Below are 20,509 nucleotides of genomic sequence, written 5' to 3' on the forward strand. Positions count from 1 at the left end.
ACCACCGTAACAGGAACAGGCAAGCAAAAACTGAGGGTAATGCTACTCAATGCTAGAAGTTGAAATTTCAAAATGCATTCACTCGAGGCACTCCTTAAAATGGAGAACATCGATATCTGTGCAGTGACTGAGACCTGGTTCAAGACTCTAGACAGCACCCCTGCATTGCCAGGCTATAACTCATACCACAGTTTTAAGCCATCTAACCTGGACCAGAACACCAAAGGCAGAGGTGTCTCCATATTCATTAAAGATATCCACACGTCCAGGCTAGTTGCGCAGCGTAATGCATCCAAGGTTATCCAAGTGCAACTAACTGTGGGCAAAACTGCAATCCAAATTGTAGCTTGCTACAGATCCCCCACCATGCCCAAGGATTCCCATTCTTTTCTTGATATACTGGAAAATATTAAGGTTCAACCAAACACCCTAATAATGGGTGATTTCAACTACCCCACTATTAACTAGGAAAACTACTCATGTACCAACTCCTTCACTCAACGCTTTCTGGAATTCATAAATTCCAATGCCCTGGATCAACTTATCCACACCCCCACCAGGGGCAGTAATTTCCTAGACCTAGTAATTACCGAGTGACCAGTGTTCCACACCTGAAGTCAACTCCTCGTTGGTCAGATCCAACCATAAGCTAATCACCCTAGATATCCACATCCCGTCCCCACCCACCATTAAGGAAACCACAGTGAAAAATTTCTCCAAAGCCAACTTCATACTACTTAAGACAGAAGTAGCGAGCTTTGACACCCATGCAGATGGACAGTACAGTTACGACTGCTAAATCCTACACAAATGCACTCTTTAAGCACTTACATGAGTGCATGGATCGTGCTATCCCAAACAGAACCAAGACGCTATCTTCCAAAAAAAAAGAAGCCAATCTGGTGATCCCCTGACAAACAGACTCTACAACAGAAGGAAGAAACTGTTGCAAGAAAGAGTAAAATCCCATGAGTGTTGGGAGCTCCCTGATCAGTGTCGGTAAGAAGCTGAGATCCCTTATAAGATCCTCCAAAGCTAGCTATGAAAACAAAATCGCCACTGATTCTAAGGGCAACCACAAAGCATTCTATAGCTATGTCAAAAATCTCAATGGCAACACCCAGATCTGCTCTGAGTTGCAGCACAACGGCACGAAAATTGCAGAACCAACTGATACTGACAACATCCTGACAGGTTCATTGCTAACTTTACCCCCCCCCCCCCACACAGTCCCTAAAGGCCCCATATCTATACAGGAAGAATGCAGAGTCCCTGTAATCACATCTATGCAGGTAAAAGCTGCACACTCTAAAACCAAAAACACAGCATCCATGGGACCGGACAACATCACAGGCTGCGTTTTACATGAACTTTAGAATGAAATAGCTCCCCACCTAAGCACCATGTTCAGTCAGTCTCACATCAGGCTTTGTGCCCACTGAATGGCACACAGCAACAGTTATCCCACTCCACAAAGGGGGAGCCACCACTGATCTTGGGAACTATTGCCCCATTAGCCTGATGAGCCTGGTCTGCAAGGCCATGGAACGTATCATCATGGAACTCGTAAACAAAAACATTGGTAACCTCCAAATTCTGGACCCCACCCAGTTCAGGTTTTTGAAAGGCAGATCATGCCTTCTGAGCCTGATCGACTTCTTTGAGGCAGTCACCAAAGCCGTAGACGAGAGTAAGGTGGTTCACACAGCCTATCTTGCCCTCGCCAAGGCTTTTGACACCATCCCCCATTATGGAATTATAGCTAAACTCACTAACCTAGGTATAAATCCCTACATCACAAGATGGGTTCCAACTGATTCACTGATGGAGCCCACACTGTAAAAGTTGCAGACTCCAAATCTGACTTCAAACCAGTGACAAGTGGAGTACCACAGGGTTCAGTCCTGGGACCTCTCTTGTTTGGTACCTACTTCTCTGAAGTACAGGCTAACACAGAAGGCCTCTGGCTAATGAAGTTCGCAAATGACTGCAAACTAGGAGCCATAGTAGAGTCCCCAGATGATGCGGACATCCTACAGAAGGGCCTCACTGAGACAGATGCCTGGTGTCAGAGGCATGGCCTCAAGCTCAATGCCAAAAAGTGCATTGTCATCCCCTTTGGTAAAAGCTATCACATAAATGGCATTCTACTTAACACAGAATGTGTGATGAGACCTTGGGACCCAGGTGGACAGTAGTCTCTCCTTTGATAATCTGATCACCACAGTAGTCAGGAAATCCTTCTATGTGGCACACCTCATCACAAAAGGGTTCTCATCCAGGAAAAAAAGAGGTAATTGTTCCCCTCTACTCTGCACTCATTAGACCCATTATAGAGTACAACGCCCTTTTTGGAATGTACCTCACAAGACATCTGCAGCAGCTGGAAAGGCCACAGAAGTACCTCACAGAGGGTTACTGGCCTCAAACAGATGCCCTACACAATGACCGTCTCAAAAAACTCCAGCTTTACTCTATAGCATATCATCTACTCCGAGGAGATCTCTGCCGAACATATAAAGCTATGTTAAACCCAGAGCTGTTGGATATGCTACACCTAAATAAATCCCAATCCCTCCGAGCTGCACACACTAGGAACCTAAACCTTGTCACCATAATAAACAGGGCATGCTGGAGGGATAAGATTCCCTTTCCCAGAGACTTTTTATACTCTGGAACAAGCTACCCATCTATGTCAAGCAAGGTTCCTCATTAGCACTCTTCAAGAAAAGTCTTGATGAGTGGATGGGAAATAGAAAATATACCCCGGGGTTCACTTCTGTGGCTCTGCTCGACAGGGGCACAGGAAATTAACTTTTCTTTTGTGGCGTAAGCCAGGGAACCTTGTTGGCTAGGCTTATTTAGGCCCTTGGGCTGATAGCCTAGTACCTACGAATGAGCCTTAATTGTCTAGTTGTAAAGTATCATGTAAAATCGTGTAATGCTTAACTACCTTGTTCTATGTGGAGAAACATCTTCACACTTTAACTCTCGCCCTGTTATGCTCCCAAATAAATTCTTTCAATTAATTAATTATGGCGTTATATACACACACACACATCCTTCCACACCCCTTTTTTCCTATTTTTACACATTGGGTCGGTGTGTCACTTTAACAGTGACAGTCACCTAGAGCCAAGATTCACACCGCTTGGTGGCTAGCTGTGTATATGTATATGCCTGAGCTGTATACTATATTGAAGGGACTAAACGCATTTCCATTGCTTGTACCTTATTATCCCTATCCATTGTCAAGCATTTCCAACTTTTGAGTTTTTATGTTATCTCCTCCTTTTTAGTCTCTTCCCATATATGCATAGTTTACATAGTAGAAACCCTTTTAATCCAGTCACTTAAATGCTTGATCGTATGGTCCATTCAGTATGGGTATTGCTGAACCAGTTCATGTGTAGGAATATAGTTTGCTGCTATACCCTTTGTTTTATCCTGATTTATTTTATATCTTGAAAAAAAAAACACAAAATTGTCTCTGTTCCACAACACTGACATACCCTTTTCTGGGTTTATCAAATGCAAAATATCTGCAAATAAAGCTGTTTTTTTTTTCTTGATTACTGTACCAGTTATACCCTTGAATTTGAGAGTCCCTTATTTTCCTTGCCATTATTCCTTAAGTGTAAGGCAAACAACAAAGAGAAAAAAAAGAGGACACTCCTGCCTGCTTTCCTATATTTAAACCGAGTTTGTCAGTGAGAAATCCTCCCATCTTGACTCTTCTTTCTGACCCTGTATATAGATAGTCTTAAATTTGCCTGGCAGGTTTAAATCCACATTGGTCACCACATACTGAATTTGGAAGGAGTGGTAAAAGCCTGTTCATTGAGACAAATAAATACCTTTATAATGTCTGTTTAGCACAGATAAAGGCATCTGTGATCCTAGAATAATATAATTTCTACTGCTTGTATCAGCAGTTCCCCTCAGATTAGCAGTTTGTGTAATAGCTCCATTAGGGATTGTGGCAGCACACTGACTAGTTTTACCTTTGGTGGTGGAGTCCATCCAGGCCTTGTGCTTTGCATTCTCTCCATATAAGGGGCCTCTCTACCATGTGCTGGTCATTAGCCCCTTCTCTCTGTCCTACATTCCCACTTCTCATTTCCTGTATAGAGACCTCATATTTCATTAAGACAAAAGTTTAGACATCCATTTAGGATTTCTGCTTCTTGTTTGGCTTCTTTCCTTGTTAATTTACTCTAGCTTTTGCTTTGCTTTCCCTTTAGTACCTGAAGGAGCCCTTTATACTTCTAATCTCTTCTGATGCCAGATTCCTTTCTGTATTTTCCCTGCTTTGATCATTCATGTTGCCTTCTTTATTTTTTCTTTATGACTTGCCTTTCTTCCTTTTTACTTTTTCTGTAAGCCGTTTTGAGACTCTTGTCCCTTCATCCCCTCTCTGACTTTGGCTAATTTCAGCCTTGTTTATCTACCAGATGTCATTAGTCTCCTTTGGTTTCACATTTATCATAATTTATGCATATACAGTGATAATTCAAGTGTTTAGTTTTTTTTTCTTTTTCTTTTAAAATTTAGGTCGTGGAGCAATAAAAGGAAAGATAGGGCGGGGTGGACGTCAAAAAAATCGTGGTCTTGGAAATCATGGAAATAGCCAGTCAAATATGCCTAATAGCCAAGCAAGTCAAGATGTAGTATCTCAACCATTCTCGCAGGGTCCACTGACACAAGGCTACATCTCTATGAGCCAGCCATCACAAATGAGCCAGCCTGGACTTTCTCAGCCTGAGCTGTCACAGGTAAATGGATAGATTTTTTTTTTCTCTCCTCGTGGTATAATGTTGAGGAGAGTCTTCAATTCATTTTAATTTTTCCCATAGCATTGCTGTTTGTAAGGTCTTTATGTTGTGATATGTGTGATGATTGCTTAACACTGAAACACTGCATTTTGTGTATGTAAGCAACAGCTTTTTTTTTTTGTTCTGTATGTATACCAAATTACAGTTTTTGCTTAACTAAAATTGATCTTGCATTAAGAAGGGGTATTACTGTAATAATAAAACCATGGGTGTAGTCTTACTTTTCTCGGTCTTGGATCATAACAGGCTTTCCCAGCAGTGTCCAGTCTGTATTCTGACTTGGGAGGGACACTGATGTTTGTCTTCACGAGTATTTTATTGTGACCTTATGGTGTCCATTTGTCTTTGCCACTCTGAGATGGAAAAATGGTGCATTTCTAACAGTTATGTTTGACTGAAGTACTTTTCCTTTTGCTGTATTTATCTGTAGTCTTTTTTTCTCCAAATTTAGTGTCCATCATTGAGCTGAACTTTTCAAACATTTTATAGCTGTACCACATTGTCCAATTTTTTTCCATAGGAAAAGATATTTCAGATACTTCTCTGACTCCTCTGCCTTTTCCATCCTGAAAATCACAAGCTAACTGTGGTAAACGGCTCCCAGCAAAGAATTTTGGTCTAGTTTCCTTGCAAGTAGATGATGAAAATGCTCCATGTTATCAGAGGTCAGGGTCGTACATATGAGGGAGTGTGTTCTGCGTGGTGTTTCATCCACCAGACTTTGTAACTGCCTTACAATTATTGCTTCCTGGAACTGGCTTACCCTTTGTTCTACACATTCCCAGACTTGATAAGTTAGTCTTGAAAATGGATGGCTAGAAAACCAATGCATGCATATGAACTTGGCTTTGTCCTTTGTGAAAAAAATAAGTAAAGCCAGTATGGTCTGCTATATAGACAGATTTTTTTTGAGGAAAAAGCTAGGGTTTTTTCCAAACTTCTTGAGGCTTCCTGAATATTTCAGTGACAGTGGAGCAGGTAATTGAAATGTTCTTTATCTCACTCCTAGCCTTTTGGCCCACTGCACAGTATTGGCTCTTCAGGTCTTGAATGTTTTAGGTCATATATCACCCTTGATTCTCCTATATCCTTTCATCACTTTGCACATTCTAGTCTCCAGTAGACTTTTTGCTTCTTTCGGCTTTTCCCAGTTAGGGGTCGCCACAGCGGATCACCTGTCCACTCATATTTGGCAGTGGAGTTTTATGGTGTCGAGTTGCCAGCCCGACACCCAACCTTCAACAGAAGGCACACGCACGCACACACTCACACCTAGGGCCAATTTAGAGCATCCAGTCCACCTACAGCATGTCTTTGGGATGTGGGAGGAAACCAGAGCACCCGGAGGAAGCCCACACAACCACAGGGAGGACATGCAGACTCCACACAGGAGGCACCCCAGCCGAGGATCGAACCGGAGAACCTGTTGCTGTGAGGTGGCAATGCTAACCGCTGCACCACCGCAGCAACCCCAGTAGACAGTGGTGATTAATGAAGACAAAGTTTGTATGTGTTCATTTTCCCGATCAGAATTCCTCAGATAGGACTTTTATTCCAAATCTGTGAGTGTTTTTAAGCAAGGCAGTATTTCATTTTGTTCGAGAAAGCGTGATCAAGTTGACAGGTATTAAAATTTTCTCCGTCCTTTTATCATTAGTCCTTGATTCCTTGCTAGTATTTTGGTGTAGGCCTTGACCATTCTTCCATCATTGTCAATCTACCCGTTTTTAGTACTTTCAGCATCTGACCAGTATACAAAACCTTTAGGACCCCTTCCTAAGCACATCCGTATGTCCATTGGAAGTGTGAATGTGTTAGTGTAAAAGGGGACATACTGGTGTCAAAATTATGAATTTTCTTCCCACTGAAGTGTTTAGTCATACACCTCACCTTCATTGAGACTTCAGCTTTGACAGTCCGCTCATACTTCAGCTTTCTGTGCCAGTAAGTATCTCAGTTGGGGACCTTCCTTTATATTTTGATTAAAAGTTGTACAGAAATTTTGTTTTATGTGTAGCTGTTAAATAAATTTGTTAGAGTCAGACTGTAAAAATCATTGAGTTATTCAAACACAATGTCAATTAATAACAAACAATAATGCAGGATAGCTAGGATATCTTAAAGCTCTAATGTACATTAGGAGGCAAAAAACCATACACAAAGTTTGTATAGAATTTTGACTGTTTTATTGACCAAAACACATTGGTTATATACATTTCATTATCAGTTTTGCCCACCTTACTGGTGTGGTCAGTGACAGGGTCTTTACATCATAGTTATTCATAAAAACTGCTGATCTTGTGTTTTTCAAAAAGTCCTTTTCCCATGAGAAAGTTGCAGCCTTGCAGACAGCTGGTCAGTCACGATGACCTCCTGAGGATGTAGCCAATTCAAGGTTCTCTGATTAGTTCAAATACAATAGATGTAAGTCTTCCTTAAAGCCTTCTTTTGTTTCTCTTGTCCCCAGCTGCGCACTATCAGAGATAGTGCGCACAAGGCTACTTCCCTGGTGGAGGCAGGAAAGAAGACTTACATGCAAACAGATTTATTATTTTCCAACTTTGCAAAATAATCTTTACTTGAAAGACATGAGCCAGACTGCATCTGCAAGCTGCCAAGGTCAAATTTCTGATTACACTGCAGCTTGTGCTTCAAGCAATAATATGCAGGTTCATTTTTACTGTTATTCTAGTAAGACAGAATTAAATGCATTAAGTACATTTATCCTTAACTAAAGCACACACTTCTCTATATATTTGATCATACAATTTATATGTGTTTGAATGATTTAATACACATCTTCCTAAGCAGCACACATTGTGAATATATTTTTCTAGGCAGCATGTATGTGAATATGTTTTCTAAGCAGCACACATTGTAAATATATTTTTCTAGGCAGCACACATTGTAAATATATTTCTCTAGGCAGCATGTAGATTTTTCTAACATTCTCCCTCCTTTTAATGCATTTAATACTACCTGAAACATAAACAGTGTTAGTTCATTACTTAGCCTTTTCCTTTCAAGGGCTTTCAACTAAGTAAGTCATTTGTTTTATATTTCAGATAGACTTTCACTCGGTATCAATAAATTCAATTCTATATCTTGGTACATAGTTTCAGTCACGGATACATCAACTAATTCTTTAACTAATTTTTTCACACAGGGTATCCCGCAGCAGACACATGCTCCAATTATGAGCAGTACCACACAAATTGCAATCAGAATGTTCATAAGGACCGACCCCCACCCCCCAAACAGATTCTGGAAAAAGTTCGTCAGTGGGTTTGGGCCTGGTTCCGTCATTGCTGACACCTGCTGAATTACCTCTAGATGGTCATTGATTTCATGTTGGTTGTCTGGTATGTACGCACAGCATTCTTCTTTGATAAGCGCGCACGTACCACCTCTCGCCGCTAGGGTGAAGTCGAGAGCCATTCGGTTCTGTAATACAACTGTTCTCATTGCATTCATCTCATCAGTCACAAGTTCAAGAGCAGAAAAAGTCGCATTGCTCATTACTTCGAGAAGTTTCGACAATTTTCTCAATTCCCAAATCGATTTGACTGCTCCATAGGCTGGGAATATTCCGGCCCAGGATATAACACTGTCACTCAAGTCCATATGGGTCAATTTTTCTTTGTCCTTCACAGACGAATGATCCTTCCAGCTTGCTTCGATCTTACCCACTGGATTAGTAGGTTTTCTGACTGTATTTTCAGTTCGGTGAGTCACATCTCTTACATTACGTATTTTACCCAGAGGCAATTCTGCAGTATGTCTTATGGCTGGAACCAGATAACCCAAAAAACAACTGCCGGACCAATTCTCAGGTAACCATTTATAGGCCTTTTTCCCACAAACAAAATAACAATTTTCTACTTTTGTACTGATGCGGTTAACCCTGAATGAAACATTTTCTTATCTATAACAGAGAATTGTCTATATATTTCAGGAGATTTTTGCACATTTCTCAATGTTGTTTTCATCAAGCTTAAATATGAATCATAATTCGTGCTGCAACTAGTACCTTGGTCTATAGGTTTTATATAACATTTGTATGACACAGATATGTTACAGTTACTCCAACTAACCTGGAGTGTATCATTTTAACAAAACAAACAATTCCTTTCTGAGTAACAGGCAAATGTAATGCCACTTTGTCTTGTGATCTCACAGTACCAGTGTCAAATAACAGGTTTTCCCAAGTTGCATTTATTCCCAAGGGGACAGCAGACATCAAAAGTCCTCCATATGCTGTGGGTATTGCAGTACAGACCCAGCAATTTGAAATGTTCATAGTCTCTACATAAACTCGCTTCATAGCCAGGTATGTGTTAAAGTTTGGGTGCCAGTCTGTGGCCAGTCCTTCATCACGTTTATTAATTTCACTTCTGTAGTTATATGCAAGAAAAACCATAACAACAAAAGGTTACTACAAACATAGTTATTAAGTGTATGATCAGTAGGCCAGTGAACCAGTGTCTCTGGGGTTGTTTCACTTTTTATTCATTCTGCCTCTGGCCATTCTGATCCTGTGGTATGTCTAAACTAAATTTCTTAACAGGTTTGCAATGGGTTAAATGAACCCAAGATGATCTCTCAGCGATTTTCACTGCGGTGGGTGTTGCCAGCAGTACCTGGTACGGACCTTCCCACCTTGGACTCGCCCAGTTCTTTCTCTTTATGATTTTCAGCCAAATCCAGGACCCGGGTCAGCACGGCTTCTGGTTTCGTTTCTTGTTTATCTGAAAAGAGTTCAACTGCAAAACAGTCTTATTTGTTAAAAACTTTTCATATAACTAGCTAATGAGTCATCGGCCTCCAGCTCTGCAGGCATGAGGGCCTTCCATTGTGGCACACAATATGCCCTTCAAACACTATTTCAAAGGGGTCAAGCCCTTTACATTTGGAACAGTTCTCATGCTCAGCAGTGCTAAAGGCAGACAGCAAATCCAAGTCTTTTGAGTCTCACTCATTAATTTTCTCAGCTTGTTTTTCAAAATTCCATTGTATCTTTCCACCAGTCCTGCTGACTGAGGGTGATAAGCACAATGGTTTTTCAAAGAAATCCCAAAAATCTCCCAAGCTGCTGTATCGTTTGGTTAACCAAATGTGTCCCATTGTCACTATAGATTCTTTCCGGTATGCCAAATCTAGGAATGATTTCTTTCACTAGGGCCTTTGCCACTGTTGCTGCATCCGGATTTCTAGTTGGAAAAGCTTCTACCCATTTTGAAAACATATCTATGATTACTAAACAGTACTTTTTCCCTTCACATTTGTTCAGTTCTATGAAATCCATACAAATAGTATGGAGCGGATAGGGTGGTGTTGGAAAACTCCTCGCTTTGGTTTAAATGCTCCCTGTGCATGATGTTTGCTACAAATATGACATGTTGCACAAAATTTTTGTGTATAATTGTAAATCCATATGTTTGGAATGTTTTGTTAACTAACTGTACCATCCCCCCTGTTGAGACATGGCTCTGCCCATGGCTCAACAAAGCTGCATATCTAAATAAATTAGATGGTAATATGGGCTTTTCCTCTTTGGAGATGTACAGTCCCTCTTTAGGATTGCTCCTCGTTTTATCCACTTTTGCTTTTCTGTTTTGTAGCTAATGTCTGCATTGTTTTTAACATTTCTAAATCTAAAGTCTCAGAAGGTTGTAGTTCTTCATTTAAAAGCACAGTTTCTGGGTCTGAGGCAGCTTGCTTGCAGCTGCATCAGCCCGAGCATTCCCTTTGAAATTCTGTCTTGTTGTTTTGTATGGGCTGCACATTTACAGATAGCTATTCTAGTGGGTAACTGAATAGAATCTAACAGGTTTAGAATTAATTGCATGATTAATCGGTTTGCCAGTAGATGTTATCATTCCCCTGTTTTTCCATTGTTGTGCAAAGACATGCACTGTAGAGAAAGCATACTGACTGTCAGTATATATGTTAACACATTTGCCTTTCGCTAGAGTGCAAGCACGTGTCAAAGCTATCAATTCTGCTGCTTGAGCTGACAGGTTATGTTGCAGGGGTTGTGCTTCTATGATTTTGTCATCGGTCACTACTGCATAGCCCACTAGGTTCTTCCCTGTAGGACCTCGTCTACAGGACCCATCCACAAAAAATGTCACCTCTGCGTCAGCTAAAGGTATGTCAGTAAGATCTTGTCTGGGTGTGGTTATTTGTTCCATTTCCTGTAGGCAGCTGTGTGGTATGCCATCCACAGGAATTGGAAGTAACGTTGACGGATTTAATGTTGTACAACGTTCAATTGTCATATGGGGTTGACTCAATAGTATGGTCATGCAAGAAAGATGTCTGGCAGGGGATAAAAATGCTATTTTTTCCTGCAGCAAAATTATTGCAACTGCATGAGGTACTCTCAACGTGAGAGAATGAAACAACACCACTGAGGCTGAAGCTTGCACTGCCATAGCTGCTGCGACTACTGCTTGTACGCAGGGTGGTAATGATCGTGCCACCGGGTCTAACTGTGATGAATAATAAGCTATGGGGCGTTGCTTGCCGCCATGTTGTTGCGTCAGCACTGACGTCATATATCCCCGCCTACAATCTACAGTTTGGAAAAATCTCTTATGGTAATTCGGAAGCCCTAAAACTAATGATGAAACTATCAGTTTTTTTAGTCTGCAAAAGGCTGCCTCTGCTTCGAGTCCAGTGTAGTGTTTCTTGTGCTGCCATTGGTTTTTAAATATTAAATCAGCCAATGGAGCCGTTTTAAAGCATAATTGGTATCCAACTTCGACAAAATTAGTCGTTCCCAAGAAAGACATCATTTCTTTCTTGGTAGTTGGTCTGGGTGCTTGTAAAATAGCTGTTTTAGTCGCTCTTCATCTAATGTTCTGCCTTCTTTGGATATCACATATCCCAGGTATTTAACCTGTTCTTTCCAAAGTTGCAATTTATGTTTATTCACTTTATGCCCTTGCTCAGCTAAGAATTTCAGTAATGCTATTGTGTCTTCCCTACACTGTTGCTGGGTAGGAGCTGCAAGCAAGATGTCATCTACATAAAGTAGTACTTGGCTGCCCCCTGGTGGAGAGAACCCGCCAGGTTGCTTGCCATCTCTTGTGCGAATATTGTTGGACTTTTACTATATCCCTGTGGTAGTCGGTGTACGTATACCTTTTGCCCTGAAATGTAAATGCAAACCAATGCTGGCTGTCAGGGTGGATAGGTATTGAGAAAAATGCATTGCTAATATCTACCACGGTGAAATATTTCTGTTGGCTTCAAATCATTTAACAAAGTATGTGGGTCTGGCACCGTAGGTGCTCTTGGTATCACTGCATCATTTACAGCTTGTAAGTCTTGTACCATCCGCCATTCCCGTTTGCCTTTTTACAGGAAATAGGGAGTATTACATGGTGAATCTAAAGATTCCACCAGTATCCCTTCCTTGAGTAATGCCATTATAATAGGTTTGATTCCCTGTTCTGCATCCTTGCTCAAAGGATATTGTCTTTTTCTTGGTCTAAAGGCTGATTTTGGTGTAATAACTACTGGCCCTGCTGTTGAATAAGTCCTACATCTGATTTTCCTGTTGACCAAAGAACATTTGGTATTTCACTCAAAGCTTTTTCTTCTTCTTCTATCAAGAACGCCATTCAGCTGTCTTCACTCTGTTGTAAGTGTACAGCTGGGCGTGCTTAACCAATTCAGTTTCTGTTTTTGTACTCCCAAGTCCGATAACTCTAAGTCAGTTAGTCTCTCCCATCCTGTCACTTTGTCACCCAAGTCTACCCACCTAACGTTCTTGTTTTTAGTTAGGCTAACGTGTGGTAGTTTATTGGATTTGTACAATTCCAAAAACTCCTGAGGTAACGAACAACTCACCACACTGTTGCCCTCAGTGTCCCAATATAGGGTCCGTAGTATCAGTCTATTTGCAGGATTCCTGAACAACTTTTGTTCGTATTCCTTATCAGGTCCTGGTGTGCTACAGTAATATAGGGTACAATGTAATAAATGTTGCTGGTCAGTATCGAGGGGAGGCACCTTGCTGGTGGCTACATTCATCAGCTCCTCGGTCACTGCCCCTGGTCCGGTTGTAACCAGATCCTGGCTGTACCAATAATAAGCCTCCCCCTCCGACCGTACAAAGGTGTCAGTTTGTCTCTGTGCCTCCATACCGTTCATGGTAGGGACTACTGCTATGCCAAAAAGTTGCATAAGGTCTCTTCCTAATAGGTTCATGGGGCATTTGGCAGAAAGTACTATTTTACTTCTCTGGGTCATGTCCGAGACTGGATCAGTTATTGCTATATCATGGGAAAGTGGTTCCCTGTACAACTGTCCGTTTGCTGCTTTCACTAATATGAAATCAGGTGACTCAGAGTGTTCGGTAACTTTGAAGGATGTATCAAAGTTCGTGACGCTCCTGAATCACACAAAATTTGATTTCTCTTCCTTCTACCAGAAGTGTAACTTCGGTTTGTGTCTGCTAAATAGAGCTCTAAGCTCAGTAGTGCCAGATCTAAAACTTCACTTTCCCCAACTTCTACATCCAGTTGCATGTCATCTGCTTCTTCTAAGGTATTTACATCATCCCCTGCTCATTAGTCTCTTCTGAAGACTGCTGAGCAGCATAACTGTCATATAGTCAATCCTCATCTTCCTTATCCTTTTTTCAGGTGCCTTGCTCCTGCAATCCCTTGCCAAATGTCCCTTCTTGCCGCAATTGAAGCATTCACCTTTTTTCTTTCTGCTCTCATAAATTTCTGAGTTTTTGTCAGAGCGTTTGTTACCCTGAATATTTTGCTTGCCCTTTTTGGCTGCTTGTACTACAAAAACTTCCGCACCGTCTTCAGCTGTGAAGACCTGCGTTTTCTTTTTCTTTTTACTGTTAAAATGTTTTTCAGCGTGTCTGGCATATTCTAACAAGGCTTGAAGCCTACTTGTTCGGTGATCTATCATGTGCTTCGTGATGAAGCTATTGACAGGGGCAATACAACCTTTCAAAAATGCATTCTTCAATTGTTGTTCATATGAACTATCATTTTTTTGATTCTCAGGAACAGGCATGCCACTATGGTTATTAAAACATTCTAACAATCTTCCATAGTATGCATCCACAGTTTCATTATCCTGTTGTACACACTGGTTAATGCAAGTCCAGTCTGCCCTAGGTTTCCATTTTTCAGTGATGCGGTCTGTAAGACCCTTCAATCTAGTATCTAGTTCTGCGTCACTATGTAGGAGTGGCCTATGTTGTGCGTCACGAGCATTCCAGGTGCCACAAATCATGTGCCAGTCTGGACCTAAAATTTGTCTAACTACTCTTTCTACCTCTTCCCCATTTAAGTGGTAACTTAATCTCATACCCTGTAAATCTTGTAAAAATTTCTCAAAGTTAATTTTTGGATGGGGAATTCCTTCTGTAGCTTTTCGGATGTCTTCCGGTGTCCATGGTCTATACACTAAGAGAGTTGAGGCCTGGCCCTCCTGTCCTGCCTGCGGGTTTGGTACTTCTATTAATGGACAGATTTCCTCACCCTCATCTAATAAATTCCCGCTTGGTTGAATGTCTACAAGTGTTTGGCGTGTTCGGGATCTAGTCCCGATAGGTTCTCTTACAAACGGTTGTCTTAATGTCCCTGTTGTCTCTGGGTAACGTGGAGGGGGGTCAGCCCGCCCTCCCGCTTCATATTCTGAGTAAGGCATCGGTGGGCGTGGTAGGGGAGGGACCGATGCTACTACTACATTATTATCTTCTTTGTCTAAAAATAATGCCTTTGCATTTTTATTTTTCTGTTCCCTTCGGTTTGCTTCCTCAATCCACCTGTGTGCTTGAGGAACACCTAACTGTCGTTGTTTTTTTGCCTGACCTTCTCGCCAGATTTTAACTGTCTCAAAAGTTTTATTAATGCCATTTTATCCAATTTACCATCAAAGTCATACTTGTTAACCCATGTTGCAAAATATCTCACATTATTTGCTCTCTGTAATTGCATATATTTTGCATCTTCTGTTAGCGGGTCACGTGACCCTTTAGTGCACTCGTTTCCCATGTCTCTGAAAGAAAAAGGAAGAGAGAGAGAGAGAGAGAGAAAAACAACAACAAAACTGTTACGTAACCCTTTCTCTTGTACCACGTGGTATCTCTATTCCCGTATTCACAGTAGTGTCTAGAATGACTGTTTACTTTGTTTTGCTTTATTTCCTGATCTATGACTCAAGATACAATACTTGACTACCTCTCTCCCTGCTATCACAAACCTTAGCAATAGCACAGTGTAACCTGGTCTCCGATCTAAAACAAAAACAAAGAGAGGAATTCTGCTTACCCGAGCCTCCTGCTTATGTTTGATAGGCTTTTAGGACCCAGTTTTCCGCCGCCACAGATCAGACAAGTGGACAGCCTCTTTGGACACGACAATTCAGTCGGAGGTCTTTCCTTCTTCAGACTTCAATACCACCTATATATTCTGACCTGTAGCTTACCAAGGGAATTCCGGTCCGAAGGACCAAGATGTTAAATAAATTTGTTAGAGTCAGACTGTAAAAATCATTGAGTTATTCAAACACAATGTCAATTAATAACAAACAATAATGCAGGATAGCTAGGATATCTTAAAGCTCTAATGTACATTAGGAGGCAAAAAACCATACACAAAGTTTGTATAGAATTTTGACTGTTTTATTGACCAAAACACATTGGTTATATACATTTCATTATCAGTTTTGCCCACCTTACTGGTGTGGTCAGTGACAGGGTCTTTACATCATAGTTATTCATAAAAACTGCTGATCTTGTGTTTTTCAAAAAGTCCTTTTCCCATGAGAAAGTTGCAGCCTTGCAGACAGCTGGTCAGTCACGATGACCTCCTGAGGATGTAGCCAATTCAAGGTTCTCTGATTAGTTCAAATACAATAGATGTAAGTCTTCCTTAAAGCCTTCTTTTGTTTCTCTTGTCCCCAGCTGCGCACTATCAGAGATAGTGCGCACAAGGCTACTTCCTGGTGGAGGCAGGAAGAAGACTTACATGCAAACAGATTTATTATTTTCCAACTTTGCAAAATAATCTTTACTTGAAAGGCATGAGCCAGACTGCATCTGCAAGCTGCCAAGGTCAAATTTCTGATTACACTGCAGCTTGTGCTTCAAGCAATAATATGCAGGTTCATTTTTACTGTTATTCTAGTAAGACAGAATTAAATGCATTAAGTACATTTATCCTTAACTAAAGCACACACTTCTCTATATATTTGATCATACAATTTATATGTGTTTGAATGATTTAATACACATCTTCCTAAGCAGCACACATTGTGAATATATTTTTCTAGGCAGCATGTATGTGAATATGTTTTCTAAGCAGCACACATTGTAAATATATTTTTCTAGGCAGCACACATTGTAAATATATTTCTCTAGGCAGCATGTAGATTTTTCTAACAGTAGCAGAAGGTAAAAATGTGCTGCCTATTTTTCCCTTTCTTTCATCACATTATTAGGTAACAGTTTCTTAAAGGTGTTGTCATCTGGCCCCCTGGGAAATTACTGATATCCTTCTATTCTAATGTTGCAGTATTCATAACCTTTGGGGGTTAGCCTCTGCCTATCGACCTGAATGTCTGGCCAGTATACAAAAGCTTTAATCACTGCAAGGTACGTGGGACGTCCAACATTGTCCGTAGGGAGCATGGGCCATAAAAGTGAAGTTTGCACGTACCTTCCTCAGAACCCTGCTGCTAGTCAGACGTCCGCTAACCCTGCCATCTTTGCCATCAGATCCTGTGATTAAAGTTAAGTACCCCATGGGGGCCTTTTTTCTTATTTTCTTGGTCACTGCATGACTGCCGAGGTTCATGTCATCCAGAAAAGGGAAAGTGGTAGGTGTGGACATCAGATCCCTCATAAAGACACCCAAGACCTGTCTACTTTGCCTAGGGCCCAGACACAACCATAGGCCTGTGCCACTTGTCATGCTTTTGACCCAAAGCCTCTTCACAGCCATCTGCACACCCTTAACATGTTTCTGGGGAACCAGTGACTCAGGCATCTGGCTGAAGCCAACCTTCCCCCTCTAAGAGACCTAGGACTGAGTTTTGCTTATGATACTTCTAACCAGGATTCTGAAATTTGTTTCCTCTAATGACCAGGATTTACCCTTATCTACCTTTGAGGATTCTGATACTGAGGACTCTATTCCCTCTGTTTCCCCTCCCAGAGGATTTCTCTTTTGGTGAAACCTTGCATACTCTTAGGGAGCATTTTCGTTGGGGAAGTCGGGATTTCTCTGATTCTAAAAAGAGGCTTAGGGATTTCTTACTCCTGCCCCAACACAGGCCTCTAGCTACACCTCCTGTACTGGACATTGTTGATGATGCCTTTTCGGAATCTAGCATGGCCCCTGACTCTCTACCTCCTGCTTCCAGAAAACCTGATAGATATTACAGGTTTCCTGACTCTCAAGTTCCTTTTCAAAAATCCTACTGCGGATCCTGAAACCGTTTCACAGGGACCGAAGGGCATTAAAGCTACTACTGCCAAAAATCCTACCCCCTCTGATAGAGACTCCAGGACACTGGATAGATGGGGTAAGAAGGTATACACTTCTGCTACTTTGGCCATTAGGGCTTTGAATTGCCAGTTTCATATGTTAAAGTATCAGCAGCATGTTATTGGATTGCTTAAACAGAAAATGATGTTGATTCCTGATTGTGCTGAAAATAAGGATTTGCAGGATTTAATGCATTCTGCTGAACAAGTTGGTAAACATACATTGCAGTGTGGTTTTGATTCACTAGAGGCATCTTGCAGTGCTGTGGTAACTGGGTTTGTATTTAGAAAGCATGCTTGGCTTAAGGACCAATCCTTGCCAAATCATGTTAAAGTGAAATTACTGGATGCTCCCTTAAATCAGGACTGCCTGTTTGGCAACAAGGCAGAAGAAGTTATTAAAAAGATGGAGGGAAAAGCTAAATCTAGGCAAACTGTTAAAGATTTTTTACAAGTACAACCTCCAAGATTTAGTAGGCATTGGCCTTCTAAGAATTGGTCCTTTCCTGCCTCTTCCAGACCTTCTCAGTCCAAACCCAAATCCAGCAGAGCACCCCAGGCTTCAGTCCCAGGGGACGCACAGGACTAAGCAGTGGGGGGGCCTCCACTTCCAAATCTGGGAGTAATAAAACTCCCCCCCTATGGTATACTGTCTCAATGACTTCTTTTTAAAACTTCCAAGCACTTCTAAACTTTCTGCCTCCTTGGCGGGAAAGATTGCACTTCATGCAAAGAACTGGGGATTCATTACCCAGGACAATTAGGTTTTAAATAGTGTCCCAAGGATACAGATTTCACTTCCACATGTTACCAACTCCAAACGTTTGGCAGGATGTACCTCCAAGTCAGTGGGCAGTGGCCTAAAAGTGAGTACACTCTCTCTTAAGCATAGGGGCTATTCAGTTGGTACCAGAAGAGGAAAACAGACAAGGTTTCTACTCAGGATTTTTCCTGGTACCCAGAAAAGACAATTCATGGCATCATATCCTGGACCTGTCTACTCTAAACACCTTTTTGGTGATTTCAAAATTCACGATGCTGACTCTTCAACAGTTGCTTCTTATGCTAAGCAAAGATGCCTGGTTGGCAACACTAGTTTTAAAGGAAGCATACCTGCACACCCCAATCAGAGAATCTTGCAGAAGATACCTACGCTTCAAAGCAGACTACACACGCTGTCAGTTCTCTGCACTGCCCTTTGGCTTATGTACTGCGCCCAGGGTATTCACAAAGTGCCTAGTTCCAGTCATTGTATTTTGCAGGCAAAGAAATATTCAAATATACCCATACCTGAACGATTGTCTAATTCAAACAGAAAACCAGGGCATACTTTTGAATCATCTGGCTTCTATACAAAGGGTGCTAACTTGTCTGGGGTACACCATAAATGAAAAGAAATCACACCTGATACCTTGTCAAGTTATATGCCTGGGAGCAAGCTTGAATACAACTTCCCAGATGGCTTTCTTCACGCCAGCGAAACAAATTCACTTGACAACCTACGTCAAAACAAGTGGCCACAAAATCCCTGCGCTCTGCAAGGCAAATACTACAAGCCTTGGGGTTCATGGCCTCCTGCATTCTCATAATTCCATATGCAAGACTTCATATGAGGAAACTACAATGGCATCTAAAAAGCATATGGTGTCAACATTCTCAGGATCTAGAGGCAATGATTCCTGTCATTCCTTGCCTACGCCTGGAGTTCCTTTGGTGGGCAGAGGCCTGCCACCAAAACAAGGGACTACCTTTCACACTACCCCTTGCCACCCAAACCGTAACAACAGATGCATCAGACTATGCATGGGGGCCGCACCTGGTAGGGAAGTGCATTCAGGTCAAATGGAACCCAATTCAAATGCACCTTCACATCAATTATAAAGAAATGTTAGCTGTACAGAATGCTCTGACAGCCTTCAAGGACCACATTTTTCCAGGACAGTTAACGGTAAAGACAGACAACACCACTGTTATGTGGTACATAAGCAGGGGGTACACACTCTTACCCCCTCTGCAGACTAGTCATGGCATTGTGGAACACAGCCTTGAGCTACCAAGTGCATCTACAAGCTCAATTCCTGCCAGGAAAACTAAATACACTGGCAGACGGACTAAAGGGAAACCTCATGGACCCACACGAGTGGAAATTGGAACTAAGGATTTTCAGCATGTTGACAAGCAAATGGGGGAGTCCAGATATAAACCTGTTTGCCTCCCCCCAGAACTATCAGTTGGAAAAAATTTGCACAAGAACTTCCCACAGACAAGCTTGGAAAGTGGATGCTCTGTCCTTCAGCTGGAAAAACCTATCAGTCTATGCATTTCCTCCTCTGCCTCTGCTCTCCAAAGTACTACTAAAGATCAAACAAGACAAACCAAGGATGATTTTGATTGCAACAGACTGGCCACGACAACATTGGTACCCCCTCCTGCACAGTGTGTCACTGTTGGCTCCATGACACCTGCCTCAGACTCCTACCCTGCTGTCTCAGTAGGAGAACCAGATTCTGCACCCTCAGCTTCAAACACTGAACCGAGCAGCCTGGCTAATTACCTAAGCTCTCCTTTACCATCCCTCAGTAAACCAGTGATGGATGTCATTTTAGTGGTAAGGAGACCTAGTACTAGAAAATCTTATGCTGAAAAATGAAAAAGATTGTGTGCCTGGAATCCGTCTCAAGGGATGATCACTGCAGTGCCCAATTTACCTCAGATTTTGCAATACTGAAATGCTTCACAGGGGAATGTCTTTTTCCTCAATAAAAATTCACACCTCAGCCATTTCAGCCCATTATAACCCAGAATCTCCACTCTTCTCTCATCCACTGCTCAAGCAGTTCTTCAGAGGGGCCAAAATATTTAAGACCATCCAGGAGAGCTCCAACTCCAGCTTGGGACCTTAACTTTGTATTGGAGAAACTCACCCTTCCTCCTTTCGAGCCAGCTGCTGCTGCAGTTTTAAAATTCCTTTATTGGAAAACAGCTTTCCTTTTAGCCATCACTTCAGCAAGAAGGATATCTGAATTACAGGCCCTTATGGCAGTGGAGCCTTTCATCATCTTTCATGCGGACAGGGTGTCCCTCGGGACTAATCCCTCTTTCATGCCAAAGGTGGTATCTAGTGTGGCCTTTAATCAGTCCATTC

At 41.7% G+C, this 20,509-nt stretch overlaps 1 protein-coding gene across 1 annotated transcript in view; it reads left to right on the forward strand.

Annotated features, from left to right (window-relative positions):
* Positions 1–20,509, forward strand: part of UPF1 (UPF1 RNA helicase and ATPase) — a 3,097,516-nt gene that overhangs the window by 2,781,948 nt on the left and 295,059 nt on the right. The window contains exon 21 of the mRNA XM_044054826.1: positions 4,555–4,775. Within this exon, the coding sequence (XP_043910761.1) occupies positions 4,555–4,775 (221 nt within the window). The remainder of the gene's footprint in view (positions 1–4,554; positions 4,776–20,509) is intronic.

This window comes from Protopterus annectens, chromosome 13.part0, assembly GCF_019279795.1.
Source record: "Protopterus annectens isolate FY-2018-M chromosome 13.part0, PAN1.0, whole genome shotgun sequence".
Lineage (NCBI taxonomy): Eukaryota > Metazoa > Chordata > Ceratodontiformes > Protopteridae > Protopterus > Protopterus annectens.